General features: G+C 37.0%; 1 protein-coding gene across 1 annotated transcript in view; it reads left to right on the top strand.

The window, feature by feature from the left end:
- Window positions 1–2192: 2192 nt before the first annotated feature.
- LOC139737550 (alpha-amylase B-like) overlaps window positions 2193–17914 on the top strand; it is a 47609-nt gene continuing 31887 nt past the window's right edge. The window contains exon 1 of the mRNA XM_071648228.1: window positions 2193–2332. Coding sequence (XP_071504329.1) covers window positions 2193–2332 — 140 coding nt within the window. The remainder of the gene's footprint in view (window positions 2333–17914) is intronic.

Here is a 17914-nt window from a genome sequence, read left to right on the forward strand (position 1 = left end):
ATAACTCTGTGACACTTCAAAAATCACTATAGTGCTATTAAAGCTGTCTGGTGGCGTGTTCACCAGGTTTCGAAGTATATAAATATACATATTTGTCGGTTGTCTCGGAACTCTATGATATAAACTGCAGAGCACATGTTATCATTATCACCTTAACCGAAATATTCCTTTAATACGTTTTTAATTTGGCCACTATGAAGAATCAATATCATGACTGTTTGATGTTTGAATCATTCCAGGGGGATACAACCTCGACATCGTCCGACTGTAACCTCAGTCAAGGGTTATAAATATTAAAAACAGGTGAACCGTGATAAGAGGTTGCATAATTCTCGTTATCAGACCACGATTATTCCCTTGTCTTAACGGTTATGGCGACTACACATCAGAAATATTTACTCAACCCAGAATCCTCAGATAGCATGTGAAAATTGCAATCTGTTTGGATGAAGAATGATTATCCGGCTAAGAATAAATACGATTATATATTACTCGCGCTGTCTGAAGATTCTCAATTACTGCTTGAAGCCCGAGTACAGACTGACAAAGTAAACGACTGAGGCAGTGTGGCTCTGATGCTGAGAAAAGTGTAAGTTGAAAATCGGACTTTGTTGATATTCAACAATTCAGAGAAGGTCTCGTCCCTCTTTGGTTGTTCTTATATTCAAATCGTTTAGAATGCTGATACTCATCACTACATCCCAATTCTAAGCGACTTTTCGTTGTTGTTTTTTTCTTTTAGCTCAGAAGAAGTAATATCGACCGTGGAGGACTCTTCGGTTTCATCAATATTGAATTACCGCACGCTCCCGATATAACAAAGTCCTCGGGACCGGTGTGCGTGTGTTTTGTTTGTTTGTTTGTTTGTTTTTTTCCGCGATATCGAAATTTCGCTAACGCTGAGCAGTATAGTGTGCAAAGATAATTACACCGATAACAATTTTTGGACCTGAATTTTGACTTAACGAGAATTTCGTTTTGACCGTGGTTCGTTGTAACGGGAGTGCACGGTAAAACAGATTTTGAATCGCAAAGTTTTGTATGTCTTCATCAATAGATTAGCGATATTGGCCTCAATTAAAGCACATGATCATGAAAAAGTAAAAGAGGTGATGGTATGACATTCGTTCATAACAACTATCTCATTGGTCAGTTCACAAAAGAATCTTTAACAGATCCTGTTTCGTGTAGACCTGTTCGGTTTGGATTTTTTTTTAATGTTATACCCTATTTCAGCCAAAACTGGGCCCCCTTCAGTATGCCTATCTGTTGATGTATATGTACACACAAAGCAATGCATCTGTATGACTTATTGCATAACCCATTAAGCGTATTTCTTCCTATTTTGTCCCGAGTTATTGCCGACATATACTAGTATTACAGTGTTTTTAAACCGAATAGATCTATATATTGGCATTCCTCGTCGTTTGAAAAGTCGTTATTGCTAGACTATTGCTGTCTAAGTTATAAAAAAAATTAACCCTACACATGCATATAATAATGCACACAGAAAATTATGGATTTTTAGAAGGGATACAAGTTCAAGTTTTTCCTTCTGATTTCATGTCAGAAACTGAAATTAGGAAAGGCATTGACATCACTTCATGTTAAATTTGTTTTAGTGTGATTGTTTCTGCGACATTATTTCATGAAAGAATACGACAGTTTTTAATTCCGTGACTTTTTTTATCATACAGAATGTCCCCCCTCAAAAAAAAAAAACATTAGGATTTTTGCATTGATAACTTCCAATATGACTAAACCGTCTGAATAGTATTTCAGAGTCTTGAAATGTAACATCTTACCTACAGTTTGCAGAAAACCCCATTAAATTTGGTTAAGTGGTCACAGAGAAATGTGCATTGTTGTCACAAGGATGTCATGGGTCTGATTCTTCGAAGTTTAGCACTTGGATGATCTTGGAACTGCATATTAATGTCTGAACACAATGGGAATGCTCAACAAAAATCCTCATTTCTCTTTGACCATTGAAGCAAATAATCAGATGGGGTTTTCTGTAAGATGTGGGTAATAAGTTATAGTTTCATACCCTGAAATTGTATATGGACCGATTCACTATTTTTAAAGTTATTGTTGTGGAGGGTCCCGTCGTGATACTGATGAAAAGAATTACTGAAATGAAATTGTCCCGTTACTGTGATTTTTTTTTTCAATTTCTTTGAAACAGCAATATGTACGTTGCGCTGTTCGTACTCTGCCTGGCCGCTGTGGCTCAGGCGAATTACAAGAATCCCAACACGGTGGACGGTCGCTCAGCTATGGTGCACCTCTTTGAATGGCCGTGGAAGTCCATCGCGGAGGAATGCGAAAAGTAAGAGGTGGCGGGATCGAGAAAATTTAGCTCTCGTTTGATAACTCTGGGACAAGTTTTGGTTTTGGTCTGCATCTTTCTTCGTGCATCCCCCTTCACAATATCATATATGTATACACTCACACACACACACACACACACACACACACACACACACACAAAACACACACACACACATACACACATCAACAACATACATACATTCATGAGACCGTTCTTCACTCAGTAAACTTTCTTGAAAATGTTGTTTTCAAAGAATTGGTCTTCATGAACTTGAATAATTCGCGTACTTAGGCCTGCTACTAAAATTGAAAAGTTGCAACCAATACAAAACTCTGTGGCTAGATTTCAAAATTCAAATTTATTTTCTTTTCCATCAAATAAACAGGAAAATTATATACAATGTATAAGCAGAACGTGTTTGTAATAATTGCAAAAAACGTGATTTAACAAAGTGCATGTGAAAATGAGTAACAAATAAAGAAAAAAAAATGATTTTTTTCAATGTAAAAGTCTACATTTGCATATAATACAATACAATACAATGATGGGAATGGAAATGGAGGGTCCAACAAAAAAGCAAAGCTTGTACGATATGGGACCCTCAGGAAATACATAAGACAGCGCATAATGAATTAAGCTACAAACCGATATAAAATAAAACAAAACAATTTCTTACAATTGATTACAGATTCAATTCAATTCAATTCAATTCAATTCAATTCAATCATTGGCTACTCGTGCTCCCAATGAGCATTTTAACTGAGGTAATGTGTTTGCAAGAACTAGGTCCCACGTATATCTGCCGCAGTTAATAACAACTATCATCCGGCAAGAAACCTTCGCTCTCAGTCAAATTTTCAACCATTTTTTTACTGTCCAAGATTTTTTACAACTAGCAGTAGTAGGGTTGTGGACCAAGTTACCCACGGATCTCAAGTAGTATGTGATTTTTAAGAGTCTTATGAAAACATATATTCTTAAATTTTTAAATGTACTGGGCTTTACGCTGTATGTAAAAGGTTTGTCATATTCATATTCATTGATTTATTATCAGGACTACAATTTTATCATATTCAACGCTATAAAGATTTTCATACAGAGCGGTTCTATGAAGTCGCTATTATATGGCACAATACCCTTTTAGAATACTATCCCAACAGATAATTAGCAACTTAACTATATACGTTGTAAATTGCTTTATTTTGCACGTGAATTTTATGGTTGGAAAATGGCGAATTTTTTTCTCTACAATTTATACGTAACTCCACCCTTCTCTGAAAATAAGATATACGAGTACTTGCGTGCTTTGCCTTGAAATCTTCTGGTTGAAACTATGGACAGAGATGACTAAAAATAGTACTATTCACTCAGGCCCGGGCAGCATCGAAGTGAATAGTACCATTGAGGCATTGAGGTCCATAGTTTAAAGTAGAAACTCGAAGTTAGAGAGGGATATGTAATGTGTTTTATATTTTGGATAAAACATTCAAACAACAGAAGGGGGAAAGGCAGCTGGTGCTCCATCGGCATCTGGTCACCGGCCACAGAGCCATTGATTGGAAATTAAAAAACGTATATAAAATACAGGTCCCAGGTGACACCGTAAGATTTGCACACGCCGGCCAGCCGTCGAGCTCTCGTATAGCCGCTGTATTCTGGGAGTCGATTGTTCATTACAAATAATATCACAGTCTTTTCGACAAATAATGTATCAATTGGAAATGTTGTCATAGTGCTTGGAAAATATCACCGTGAAAATGATGGCGTCAGTTTCCTAATACATATAGTATACCATGTTCAAAACATGCCAACATTCGAAAATACTTGCAAATATACAAGCAATCACGTGAAGCTTTTTCAACCAATAACTGATATACAAAGTACTTTGCTCTGAGATTCTGGTTAAAGGGATGGTACAGTATTGGTGGAGATGAGAATTTTGGCTTTTAACTTTTGCGAGATACCAAGAAAACACTAATGATATAGTACAGAACATACCATTTTAAGAGGAATTCAAAGTTTATTTGATGAAAATCGGGTTTGAAATGACTGAAACATTCAAAAGCAAAGTAAAACAAAGCAATCGTAATAGGAGTGTGGGTCCCAAACTTTATTAGAATCGCTCTTTTTGGATATCTCAGCCATTTCAAAACCAATTTTTATCTAATAAACGTTGAATTCCTCATAGAATTACATGCTCTTTCATATTTTATGGGAGGTTTCTCATTATCTCACCAAAAAAATGTTAGAAACCTGAAATTAGGTCTCAACCAAAACTATACGATCCCTTTAGAGGACAAAGCTCTGATGCAAAATATAATAAACAAATATACTTTGCCCTGAGTTTCTGGTTAAAATTTCGGGCATATGTGATTCCATACAAAATGATGCATGCTATTCACGAAGGGGCTGTGCCCATCAATGACAAGTACTATCGGAGGTACTGAGGCCCGTAGTTTTAACACACACACACACACACACACACACACACAAAAAAAAAACACTTGACATTCAGAGTATAAATCATTATGTTTTATATTTTGGATAAAAGAGCTTAAACAAGAGCAAGGGGGAAATTTAATGGCTTATCATTTATTTTGTCTTGTAGTCTTGTGCTCATATTTTCATATCCAAATTTTGAAAAAAAATCCGAGTTTGAACAGTCAATACAAACGTCTTAAAAAGTCTAACAATTTTTGTCGAAACACATTTACATTATTTACATGATTTCATTTTGATACAGCCATGGAAATGATTCTGCTGGGGCCACATATTTTCTTGGTTCATGTTCATTGTTCTAAAAAAAAAGTTTTAAAAAAATCGGTTCTATTGTGGTTGTGGTGACGGTGGTTATGGTAGTAGTTGTGGTTGTTGGTCGACAATCTCTTCAGAGCTCAAAATCATTTCCAGTTGACTGTTGGAAATGACCGAGTGCAATATCTATAATTTATGCTACATGTATTACCATCAACGTCGACATTTTTTGTATTAGTCATCTGATGTTACAGATGTTGATGGTTGATCAGGACGATTTTCAGAAAGAATCTCAGACATTTGACGCTTTAATTGGTATGCTCACTATGTCATCATGCAAAATTTTGTATGGATGTCTCCCAGGTTGTGGTGACCTGACACAGACATGATATCCCTATAGATAAATACCCAGCATGGTCTATATACACAAGTGATGGTCTAGTTTCTTGCAATGAATGATAAGTGTGATATGCTTTGCATAACCAGTAGCTTCACAGATGTCAATGGCCATCTTGGAGAGAGTCCATTTCCCCGAGGTAAATTAGCAAACCACATCACTTATTTGTCTCCATCTTCATCAGGAATCCCCTACTTTTGCCTCTCTCATAACCATTCACATCAGCCTAGAGGATTTGGTTTGGATAAGATTTTTTTATCCATGTCCATAACGGGGCATCTATCGTTTCCTTTGAGACCATGCATTAAATCCCTTTGACTTTTCTTTTCATCACTTTGATGGCCTTTCATCTGGTATTTTCTACATCATACGGTTTGCAAAGTATACTGCTGTGTTCAGACACACCTTTCTCATACGGTATCTAAATTGAGCAGCATCTAACTCGAGACATTACTGATAAAGGATGCTGCTTTACATTGGTCCTGTCGCTTTTCTTCATTTTTACAAGGAAAGCCTTATCATTGTTCACTCTTCTAGTTTTCAAGAAATTCCATTTTTAAAGAGCAAAACGCTTTGACTTTTTTGTGTGTACAGCCTCCTTTATGCTTGTTGTTTCGTTTACAGGTACAGAGATATGACAAGATTTCCTCTAGGCCTTTAAGGCCTATTTCACTTCCTCCTCTGAACAAATTTCCGGAGAACTGACAGTCCATATTTGAGTTGTTTTGGGTGTTTTCACTGCCTGTTGCAGTTGTGAAATTATACAAAATCAGTAAACTGATCAAATCGCTTACTAGCAGAGGCCGCCATCTTTCCAGTGAATAGACGACTTAATTTGTTTACAAATCAATAACAATTTTCAATTGAGAGCTGGCTTTCTATGCGGGCCCGTAAATTCATGAAATTCAATCTTTTTCTCCTTCATGCGTCCGGTACACCTAGGCTTGAGCTATGCCTTTTGAATTTACCTGACGTATGGCTTAGTGTGGGTCAGTAAAAGTGAATGCACGAAAGTTAATCAATCAGATTGAAGACATGCTAAAGCCCAATTTATAATTCTTTTTAAACGTTTTGGTTTATGTAGAGTGTTTCGCTGCTTTGATCGCCCTATCCTCTGGGAGATTCATTGTCAGTGTTCTCATCCTCCTCGATTAATCCAATATGATTGCATCAGTTGGCACTGCCCCTTGTTTGAATAATCTACAGTCGTTGGCTACACCAACTCTCCCATTCCATCTTCCAGTGTTTCGCTATCGATGATGGGAACGTACTACACATCCGTTTGCACATCATCAATAACCGCATACTCATCTTGGTTGCCGGCCCCTCCATGAACGACTTTTTCGACCTCCGTGTAGCAATCGTCTATTTCAGCAACCTCCCCTGCCTGTTGTCGGTCGCAGTTCTTCTGAGGAAAAAGACCCTCCATGTATGTGTGCCTGAGTCTGTTTAGTCTTTTCGGCTTCACTTTATTCATGAGTACGGTCAAGAGTGATTCCTTCTTTCCTTTAGTCATATCACTGGTCCGACCGTACTCAGGACCGGTTCCTCCAACAAGGCTGCTGTCACCAACCTCAGCGTAGCAACCTTCTGTATTTGATTCCCCGGAGCCGTCTTCACCATTGTTATTCACAGTAAGTGATTCCTTACTAGGTGCTTGCTTGGGACACTCGGAAGGACCATTGACCATAACCTGGTTGACGCTAGTATTCTCGCAGATTACCGAACGTTCTTGGACGATCACTTGCGGTTCGGCTTGTTCGTCATTAGGGAGAAGGTGGGCCGGAAGCGTGGGATGCTCTTCGCTGCTGAATGGCGAATGACAAGATAAGATGTCGTTACAGTATAAGCTGCATCTGTTGTACGCATTCTATAATTTCATACTTGTTCATCTGTTCATTAATAATCTAATGTCAAAGTTAGTATGACCACCTAACAATTAAGTTATTATTTTTTCGCTTTTATTTTCATGGCTTATGCACTTTGCTACTATATAAGTAAAACTGTAGATAAACATGAACAATGTCGTACGATATCTTGCATAGTAGCCTCTCTCGCTGGGGAGATATGATATATAGCTATATATGAACCAAACTGTGGCATTACGAAAAAAGAAAAACCAATGTTGATGTTATCATTTGTACATTTAGAGTGAAAAAAAAAATAGTAACTTAGCTAATTAGTTCTGCTACAAGGACAATATGTACTAGGCATGTAGTGAATATATCACATTGCTTCAATCCGTGGTTATTTTTTTCGCTGCTGACCGGTTATTTTCTAACTGTAGAAAGAAGACGAAAAGGCAATTTTTAAATGACAGCCCCTCCTTCTTCTTCTGCCTTAACCAAGAAACCAAAATTAGAGTTGCTAGACTTAGAGAAGAGTAACTATACACAGCCCAGTCGCTGTACATATTAGGTACGTCGCGACGTACCATGTACAGCGACTGGGCTGTGTATAGTTAAGAGAAGAGTAACGTTGCGAAGAGGACCCGTGAGAATTCTTGGTAAAAGAAATGACTTATACCAGAAGTAAAAAAAAATAATAATAATTTCATTCTTAAATCATTCAATATATCTTTTTGCACAACTAGCCCCTCCCCCTCCGCTTCCAAAACAGTATGGGGCCTACATGTACATGTTCACTATCATTCACATCAGCTGCCAAACATTCCTAAAATGAATCATTTAATACTTTTTTGGACTTGATAGGACTACACCCGATTCCGCTTTATCCCGTTGCCTCCGCAATTCTGTAAAGAGACAATGCACTTTTGATTACTTCAAGTGAAAAAAAGAAGATTAGATGTTAAAACTCAATCTCTCGAGAACCAAGAGTATCGAAGCTCTTCGTTGAGAATGCTATGAAGGACAGCGGCTAGTGTTGCAGGTCATCATACTTACTTGTTCGTCGGCCTACTGTTCTTCCTCAACCGTCTTTTGTGTCGTATATATCCGTATCCCAGACATCCAGCGATTACATAGCATGGAACTACTATGGCAAGAAATGTCAGCATTGCCGCACACGTACGTGCTTGATTAGGCGAGTGATATTGTTTCACCGTCTCATTTGTTGACGGCTGTCCAGCGTTCAATGAAGTTGTCGTCTCTGGTGAGACGGTCGTCCACATTTTGTGACGCCTATGTACGATGCTCTGCTGCTGCGTGGAATTGTTGACGTCAACGCCATCTGTATGGAGATGTCATTTTTGAATGATTAAAGGACAGGAAATAACTGGGAGAGATCTTTACCTTGACGACTTAGTGTTGGAGTTTAAGAACGTTGTCGTCTCTGGTGGGGTGGTTGTCAAAGATTCAGGAGGTTCTGGAGAAGGGTGTACATTTGCATATATATAACAGATATTTTTATAATTACTTCAAGTGTAACTGAGATCATTTACACGTTTCTTTCTTATCCTGTCCCTGATATTACTTTCTCTATTTTCTCTTTGTGTTATCGTCACAAATTACTTCAGTTACTGATTATTCTCAAAACAGTGTTTGCTATATATGGATTTCAAGTTACTCACAGGGTTACCACAACAGTACATGGAAATTACCTTTTCAGTTTTGTAATTCTACTTTATAACAGCACTGCCGTAGCCCACTGACTAACGCGAGACCAGAATTTCTTAGAGGCACTTGAAATACAGTCGTTAGCGATGGACAGAACGTGGCCATGTATTACTTTCTCTTTGTTCCTTTCATGTTGTAGTGATAAAGTACTAAAGTTTCGAGGCATTGTGAGAGCAGTGACGTCATTTGAAAGCTATAGCTTTTCAGATTCTCAATAGGATGCCACTTCAGCACAATGTGCATTATGTTTCGATTTCCTAAACTTCAATATTAGCAGCAATACCGAAATGGAGAACAGATCGTTTTTCATGGGTTATACACTTTCATATAGTCAAGGCGCTAATTCCTGTAAGAGGCTTAAAAGGAGGTCGTTCAACCCACCCCGCAGAAAAGGTTTGACCAGACAAGGTGGTAGATGGGACCTCTATGTGGTGTCAGTAAAATTTTACTGGCCACTTTTCATCATGATTTGTTGGAACAAACGTAAAAGAGTCTGCGCACGCCAAGACTATTACACGCACCACTAGCACTGCTACAGGCGCCAGTGCCAGTGCTGCGTGTAGTAGTCTTAGCGTGCATATACTTTTTCTTCGATAAACAAGGGTTTTGCCTGCAAACTAACTTTTCACGCCAAGCTGGGTTCGGTGTAGTGTAGTTTCTAGCCGTTTTTATTTCGTCTTTATTTCAAGAGTTCAAGCAAGCCGGGTGAGAGCGCATACCCGGTGATTGTGACGACCGAATCGCAATCACTGGGTGTGTGCTCTCACTCCAGTTAGCGCAATATATACAGCGGGCTTCTGCATAAAACACAAGCTGCAACTCAGAGAAATAAAGACGAAAAAACGGCTAGAAATTAAGATTAGGGTCGGTAAACGCTTGTCGCTATTTGGGGCACTGAAAACGACAAACTCACACAGTTTTTGCATTTATTTCATGAAGAATTCATCAAAACTGCATAAAACTATATATGTATATGTTGCTAGAGATGTCATCCATACAGTGGGATTCATTGTAAGTTATAATATTGTGCATGGTTACCATGGTAACCGGATGCCTAAAGGTGACTGGTAACCCCCAAAATGCCTCCTGCTGCTGCAAACATTGTTTTTTTAATCTTATAGATGCAATAAAACAAGCACACAATTCTTTATTGATTTTGTTAAAGAAGTTTTCCCTGTTGCCATGGCAACCAGTATTATCCAATCAGAATTTAGTTGTCAATAACTCGAAAACTAAAGCCCATAATTTCAAAAAGCTCAATAAGCATGTCCTTCCCTCTGCATAAAGTGTACGACATCAGGTATATGTGAAGAATATTTTGAAGTATTCTCAAGTTACAGCAAAATTTGTAAGCAAAGGCATAATAAACGGCCATTGAAAGAAAGATATCATTTTCGAATAGTAAAATGCATGAAAAAGTTGCATCCGTCGTACTTTCAACACAAATTTGACTTCAAAGCATAGGCAAATGTATATAGTTTTTAATAATGTATGGACACAAATTTCCCTTAAAAATAAGATGAATACAGAAAGCAAAGCCAATATTCTATAGTAGCTCTTTCGAGTATTTACAGAGCGATGGTTATTCAGAACAATCCTGGAAAAGAGCAGAGGAAAGCAATTGATTGTTTATGTTCTTAAAGGAAGTTTATTCAAGAATACCGATAAATTCCTTTCTAAAGAAGGAATATACACGTGCGCTGGATTATCCATCAAAGAATTAAGCATACTTTTGTGTTCGTTAACTATTGTAATATATATATATATATATATATATATATATATAGAATAAAATGAAATATCATGATATGTAAATGTTATTCAAAACGTGCAGTAATGAATTAATGCTGAGGAGAGAATGAGGGAAAAATCTTGGGCGTCTTTTCCCTTTTTATCCAGACTAATTTTACAGTGTAGAGCTCATCTACAATGAGTGATGTGCACGAAACAAACCTGTCTAAATTCCAGATATTTTTGGGAGTTACCAATCACCTGTAGGCATCCGGTTACCATGGTAACCATGCACAATATTATACCTTACAATGTATCCCATTGTATTGCTGACATCTAGCAACATGCACATATAGTTTTAAGGCGTTTCGATGAATCCTTCGTGAAATAAATGCAAAAACTGTGATAATTTTGTCATTTTCAGTGCCCCGATAGCGACAAGCGTTACCGACCCTAGTCTTAATTTCTAGCTGTTTTTATTTCGCCTTTATTTCTCTGAGTTACAGCTTGTGTATTGTGCAGAAGCCCGCTGTATTGCGCTAAGCCGAGTGAGGGTGCATGCTCAATGATTGCCACAAAAAACGGTTCGGGCGTCACAATCGCTGGGTATGCACTCTCACTTGGCTTGCTTCAACTCGGAGAAATAAAGACGAAATAAAAACGTCTGGAAACTACACTACACCGACCCCCAGCTTAGCGTGAAAAAGTTAGTTTGCAGGCAAAAACCGATGTTTGTCGCGGAAAAAGTCTTTGTACGCTAAGACTATAACACGCACCACTGGCATTGGCGCCTGTAGCAGTGCTAGTGGTACGTGTAGTAGTCTTAGTGTGCGCAGACGCTTCCTCGAAGAATATGGTGATGTCGCAACTAAAATGGCCTGAAAATTTTTATTGATACCACAATTTGATATCACATACTACCTTGGGGTGTTCCAGAGGGTCCAACCGACCACCCCATGCAGTCAAACCTTTTCTGCGGGGTGGGTTGAACGAAGTCATTTTTTTCTGGGTCGCTGCGCCTGGACTAATAGAGGCGCTTTGAAAATACATCTACAAACCAAGGCTTTTTTGTGTGAATCCTTTAAAATCATATTTTTCTTTCAAAATCTTGTACAATTAAAGTTGTTGTGAACATATTTGTAAAACCATTTTACGTTGCGATTATCTACCCAAGATTATTCGGAAAAAAATACATGATTTTGTGAAAATGCTGTGATTAGTGATGCAGACATACGTCCGTCACACGTTTATGTTGCTCCGTGATTGCGTAGCCCTCTATACCGCTGTATTCCCAAATCGGGCCCCATACTCGTATTTCGTTGCAGTCTTGTAAGCTATATTTGTCCTGGTTTTTCAAGTGAAATCACGTTAAATTCTTGGTCTTCCGGTCGCAAAGTAAAGATTGTTAATAAACACAGAAAAACACACATTATATACAAGGGCGGATCCAGGAATTCCGTGAAAGGAGGAGGGGAATATTTCTCGTGCCACTTCTGGGTTTCATCAGCTGATAGACTTCAGTGCAATTTTCTGATGCCACTAAAATCGAAAATGAAAAGGGGGTGCATGCGGCACCTTTCATTTTTTCTTTTTCTTTTTTTTTATTTTGAGAAAAATAAAGGGGGTGCCCGGTGCGCCCACCTCCCTGGATCATCACTGATGTAGAAACTGCAAAAAGAACTCAAAAACCTAATGAAAGAGATTGGTGAAACCTTGAGCAAAATATAAATGTTACTGAAGTTTTAACACACACACACAAACACAAAATGGGCTTATACACCCGGAAAAAAAAGAAGAAAAAACAAAAAAAAAATCAGTACATATTCTTAGAGAAGGTTTTGATGAGAATAATTGTGTTGTAAACCACATTAAAGATTATTGAATTTGCTATCAACCTATATAGTAGATAAAGATAAATTTTATGCATGAATGAACACATTGATTTTTGTCCTCCAAGACCCAAAGTAAAATAGCAAACCTTGACATTTTGTTATTCACTTGCAAATGCCCTTCAAGATAGAAATGAATCAAAAGACCAATTTAACACAATGATACGCATCAATGAAATAGCAAAGATACGTTTTCGTTCCCTTGTATCGCTTTATATCCTCAAACAAACCAAAGTAGGAAACTAAAGGGGAAAAATAAGTGTTTTCTGTCTTAATCAAGCTTGAAATGTCACAGGGAGTAAGCCTCAAAGGTGATAAAATGGACAGAATTTCTTTATTCTATTCTTTTGATTTAAGAATTTGAAAATTCATGAAACAAATTCATAACCAAATATAATTTTCAATTTTCTTAATTTTAAATAACATTTGAAATTTCTACATTTTTTTTTAATATTGCGTCTTTAATGCCATTTGAATTTACATTTGACAGAAGATTCTTCAATTTCTCTATTATTTCTCCCGAAATTTTCATCTTTGGGGGCTACAAAGTCATTATAATTATCATGGGATGGTTTTTGCAGACTGATTTGTATTTTTTTTTTATCGTGTTGGATTGTCGTTTGTTGTCATTTGAATACGGAAAAGTACATACACATGACTGACAACTTTCATGACAGCTTTCCATCAAAGAGACCCACAACACGTAAACATGTATGTATATATATATATATATATATATATATATATATATATATATATATATATAAATCCAACCACCGCGCAGAGTCCCAAGAATAAGCAGATCCCTGGGCCAGCCAGCCGAGATCGAGAAGTAGGCCTACATAATATGTACAACAACATGGTAATATACATACAGCTACAACATGGCAAGGTTTAATAGAAAGGAAACATGATTTATAGATGAGACATCTCCATTGTCTCTCAAGACTGAAGAAAAACCATACCCTCCATCACGAAGATCACCAGTTATTTTTCTCTTTCGTCACATGCATATCATTATGTACCAGAATCGAATTTTGACCTATTTAAATCCTCCCCAGTAAAATACTAAGTTGTACAGTTCCTTGGCTCCATGTTCATGCAGCTTACGCCATTACGTTGGGCGAGTATGGGCCCTGATTGTGTCACATTTTATGCTTAATCAGCTAAGATTTTGTTTCTTTCTGCTTTGCCATGACTTCACGATAGCGTTTTTTTTTTCATACCGCACTTCTTGAAGCACTATAAGTCCTACACTCATGCAGCGTTTTGTCATAGTATACATTAACAAAAGTCATGAAGAACATTATAAAAGAGACTGCTGAACCTTTGAGCAAATAAAATTGATGACATTTGTCCGCAATGTTTGATATTGTAAGAGATTCTATGGGCAATTTATGGAGCAATATGGCTCCTAATGCTTAATGCTCAAGAAATTCATGGCTTGGATTTTATAATGGGCTATACCATAAGTGATTGCAAATTCTTTACACGTATATGCTGCTTTTAATTTTATTTTTGTGCGTTTAGAGAATGGATGCCAAGGGGAGCGTGTGGAATCCAAGGTTGATCTCTGTGAGATAAGTTACTGAATATCATAATTCTTTTGTACAGACCACACACCGGTATTTCGTGCATTTCCCAAACCAATGACATGTCCTGTAGGCTTCAACGATTCTCGTGTATGACCATGTGTAGGTGATGGAGACAACATATCTGTAATACAAAGGAAGAATTTCGATTTCAAATAACTTTGAAACTTTAATGAAAAGCTATGATGAAAGACTTTGATCAAAACTTGAATGACTTGACATAAATATTTTACAACGTGGTTCTAAAAAGAAAACCCTAAAAGAGGCAACTACATAAAAAGTATTGTTACTGTATATACAGAGCATAATAAACACAGAAACGCCTCGAATTATCAGAAGTACATAAAGAAGCGGAAAGTCCTAGACCCTTTGCTCACTAAAAGTCCCTGACTTTGGATGTTTTATTTCAGTATATTAGGTCCCTGATTGATGCACATTTTACAGAACTTCTTGAACACTTCAAGCAGAGTAAGAAAATGCATTAATCCTCGTTCAAGAATGACTTTGAAGTTCCTTCGAAATATACGTATCCTATTTTAGTTTGCACCATATACACAGAAATAGTAGCAGTTCATTATTTCGAAGATTCTCTCTTCCAAAGGGCGGTTAAATTGAGATAAAGGTTTGTAATTTCTGAAGGTGTTGATCCGAAAATGGAAAAAAAGAATTTCAATTCCGAGTGTTCATTTACAGATTGCGTCTTCTTTTGTTTTCGGATTAAAAGAAAAATCTTATTTCATTTTGGGATAAACGAACCTTTGGAATAACGAATCATATTTCATTTACAAATCAACGAACGACCATCATCTTAAAGAAATAAGTCATAACATGAATCTAAACACGACGAATGACTGAGAAATTATTCAGGCATAAAAACAGAATACAACAATATATCTACTTTTGTTGTTGCTTTAATTGCTGTTCAGCTATTTTTACTTTGGTATATTTTGGGTGCAGTTATTGGTTTGTTGAACACGAAACGTCGACCAGCATTCCAAGCTGTCAAACTTGAAAGGGAAAGGGCGCGTTACTATCAAGTTACATCTATAAGATTAAATCCATCATAACCAAGAAGAAAGCGGGCAAACAAACACAAAAATCAGTGTATTTCAAAGCCTTTTTTTGTTCGTGATACGGTGATACTGTTAACAATTTCAGAAACTCAAGTTTGAAGAATAATTCTACTTTGTTTGGTAAAGTTGATATTCTATGGAGGTAAGTCTGTCAAATAATTGAGGTATATAAAAGTTTCCTAACGGTGAAAGAATGGCAGTTATCGTTTCTGTTATAATGTAAAATATTTTGGAGAAAAAGATCAATCATTCGCAATAATTAGGAACCTATATGCAGTTTGCACAATGTGACGGTGTCATCTACACATCTCTTTAACGGATATTATAGCCTACATGAAATTTTGTGTTCAAGTCACTGCAATTCTCTGCAATTCAGACATAACAACCCCTTCCCCTTGATTGTGTCATCATAACGACATCCTTACAACTCCGAGTAGCCGCGTACATAGTTGAAAGCTGATGACATTACACAAAAAAGGCTTCTATTTTGGGAAATTGGGCGATTTCTGCATGCGTGTATTATGGATGGAAATAAGCTGCTTGGTGGAGGTCTGCGCTCTACGAGTGCTTTTTCTGTTGTTGTTTTTTTATTCATTTCTTTTCAGACAGTAAATTGCGGCGGACAATTTACCTCAGATATATTAAGCTACATTACTGTTTCACGTTAACGTTTCATTCAGGGTCACACCCAAATACTTGCATGTGTCAGCTTCACTCACAAGATAATCATTTCTATCTTGATTTAAATGCTGTTAAGTTGATGTCTTTACCGCATTTGCACGATTATCATCGAAGTACACTAATTTCCTCATTAAGTGATAAACACATTACATTGGAACCATTTTGAAATTGACTTCAGACCGTCGTTGACACACTTTTCCAAGTTAGGTGCATTTAAGTGAGGAATAATGTGTAGCATACCCTCGGAGTAGATATAAATGCACAAGCGTGCATGCACATTCACAGACAGGCACACACACGAATGCACGAAGATGTGCACACAGGTATATTTACACAATATATTATTCATTATCATAATGATTATATTCACTATCAGATCTGCTTTTACCCGATTTATGCATACTTTCTAGATTGTAACAAAGTACCCCACGTGCTGTAACAACTCACCCCAGCAGCAGGGGAATTTACAAAATGTTGTATTTTTAATTCCGTAATATATTATTCATAGTTGCTTAAATGACAAAGTTTTAATTGTCTCCAATCAACAGAGGGTATAAGTAATTCTCACAGAGAAAATTAAATAATTTCTCTGTTTGTTTGTGTTATGATTTTTTTCACTGATACGTTGCGTTGAAATTATTCATATTTTATCAAGTTCAGCATGAACTTGGGTTACGAGTTTCCTTTACGACCAAACTTACGTTCGTGGGACTCTGCAGATTCCATCACTGGCGGTGCTTTCATGGAATATGATGAGCACCGTTACAGCGATCAAGAGTGAGAGTTTTCCGAGCGAACTCATGCTCATACGCCTGCCAAAATTTGTCCTTGTGACAGCAAGGGATACGCCTTTAAGATATCTTTACGAACCTGGTATGGACCTGTTAAAAGTTGGACAAAATTTACTTTAATTCAAAGGTGAATATGAAACACCGAATCTATCTATTCATTCATATGTCATTGTATGACCTATTCAGTAATTGCTGCAGCTAGAATTGACAGTGATAATAGATAGCCCACTGCGATTTTAAGATACCAGAATGTCGTCAGCTAGATGGTAGTATGCCAAACTTTCTTGATCGTTTAAACTTTTGTTTTTATTTTGCGTAGCTCGAGTCAATGATAGTAGATCTAGGGAGTTTTCGTTGAAAGTAAACTTGCTCCCGAATACAATATCGAGATGAAATGAGGCAAAATGCTTGTTGCTTATTTAGCAGAGAAAATGGCCTAAAATATTGACTAGTGCATCTCGTTGCTATTACATGTACAAGGAAAGGGATGAAAAGACAGCAGAACTTGGTGTCAAATAGTGAGGTCCGTGTCACAAAACCTTTACATAAAAAACATATACATTTTTCTTTCAAATTCTTTATTTGTCTCAATAGATACGAATGACATTGAAGGTTAAGCAATTCAGAAATTAAGATTACAATCAAATTCTTAACAATTGTGTTTATTGTGTTGGTTTATTTGCCATGTTAGTGATTGATGTATATACTTAGCAGTTGTGAAGTATTTTTCAATCTTTTTCTATTAGCCAGCACGCATACATATTCACACAGAAGAGCTTGCTTCCAAAAGGCGCTTGTCCGTAGGGATATACTGCGCCAGTGAGTTGGAAGTTGAAACCTACTATTTTTAAATTTTGTCACATCTTGTCCATGCGTCAAACGATGAAAACGAAACACGAATTGGAAATTCAAGTCGAACGATTCTTTTTTTATTGTTCGTGAATATTCATATCAAATACAGTACAGGGAGTTATTAGCATGGTTCAAGTTGATTTCAACAGCATAAATCTTGAATACATAACATACAATGTGCTCTTCGCTCCATTACAGTGGTTGAAATAAAGAACAAAGATGAATATACATATTATACGCATCG

The sequence above is a fragment of the Diadema antillarum genome, unplaced genomic scaffold (assembly GCF_040938485.1).
Source record: "Diadema antillarum isolate AM-2024a unplaced genomic scaffold, OU_Dant_1.0 seq00000696_RagTag, whole genome shotgun sequence".
Lineage (NCBI taxonomy): Eukaryota > Metazoa > Echinodermata > Echinoidea > Diadematoida > Diadematidae > Diadema > Diadema antillarum.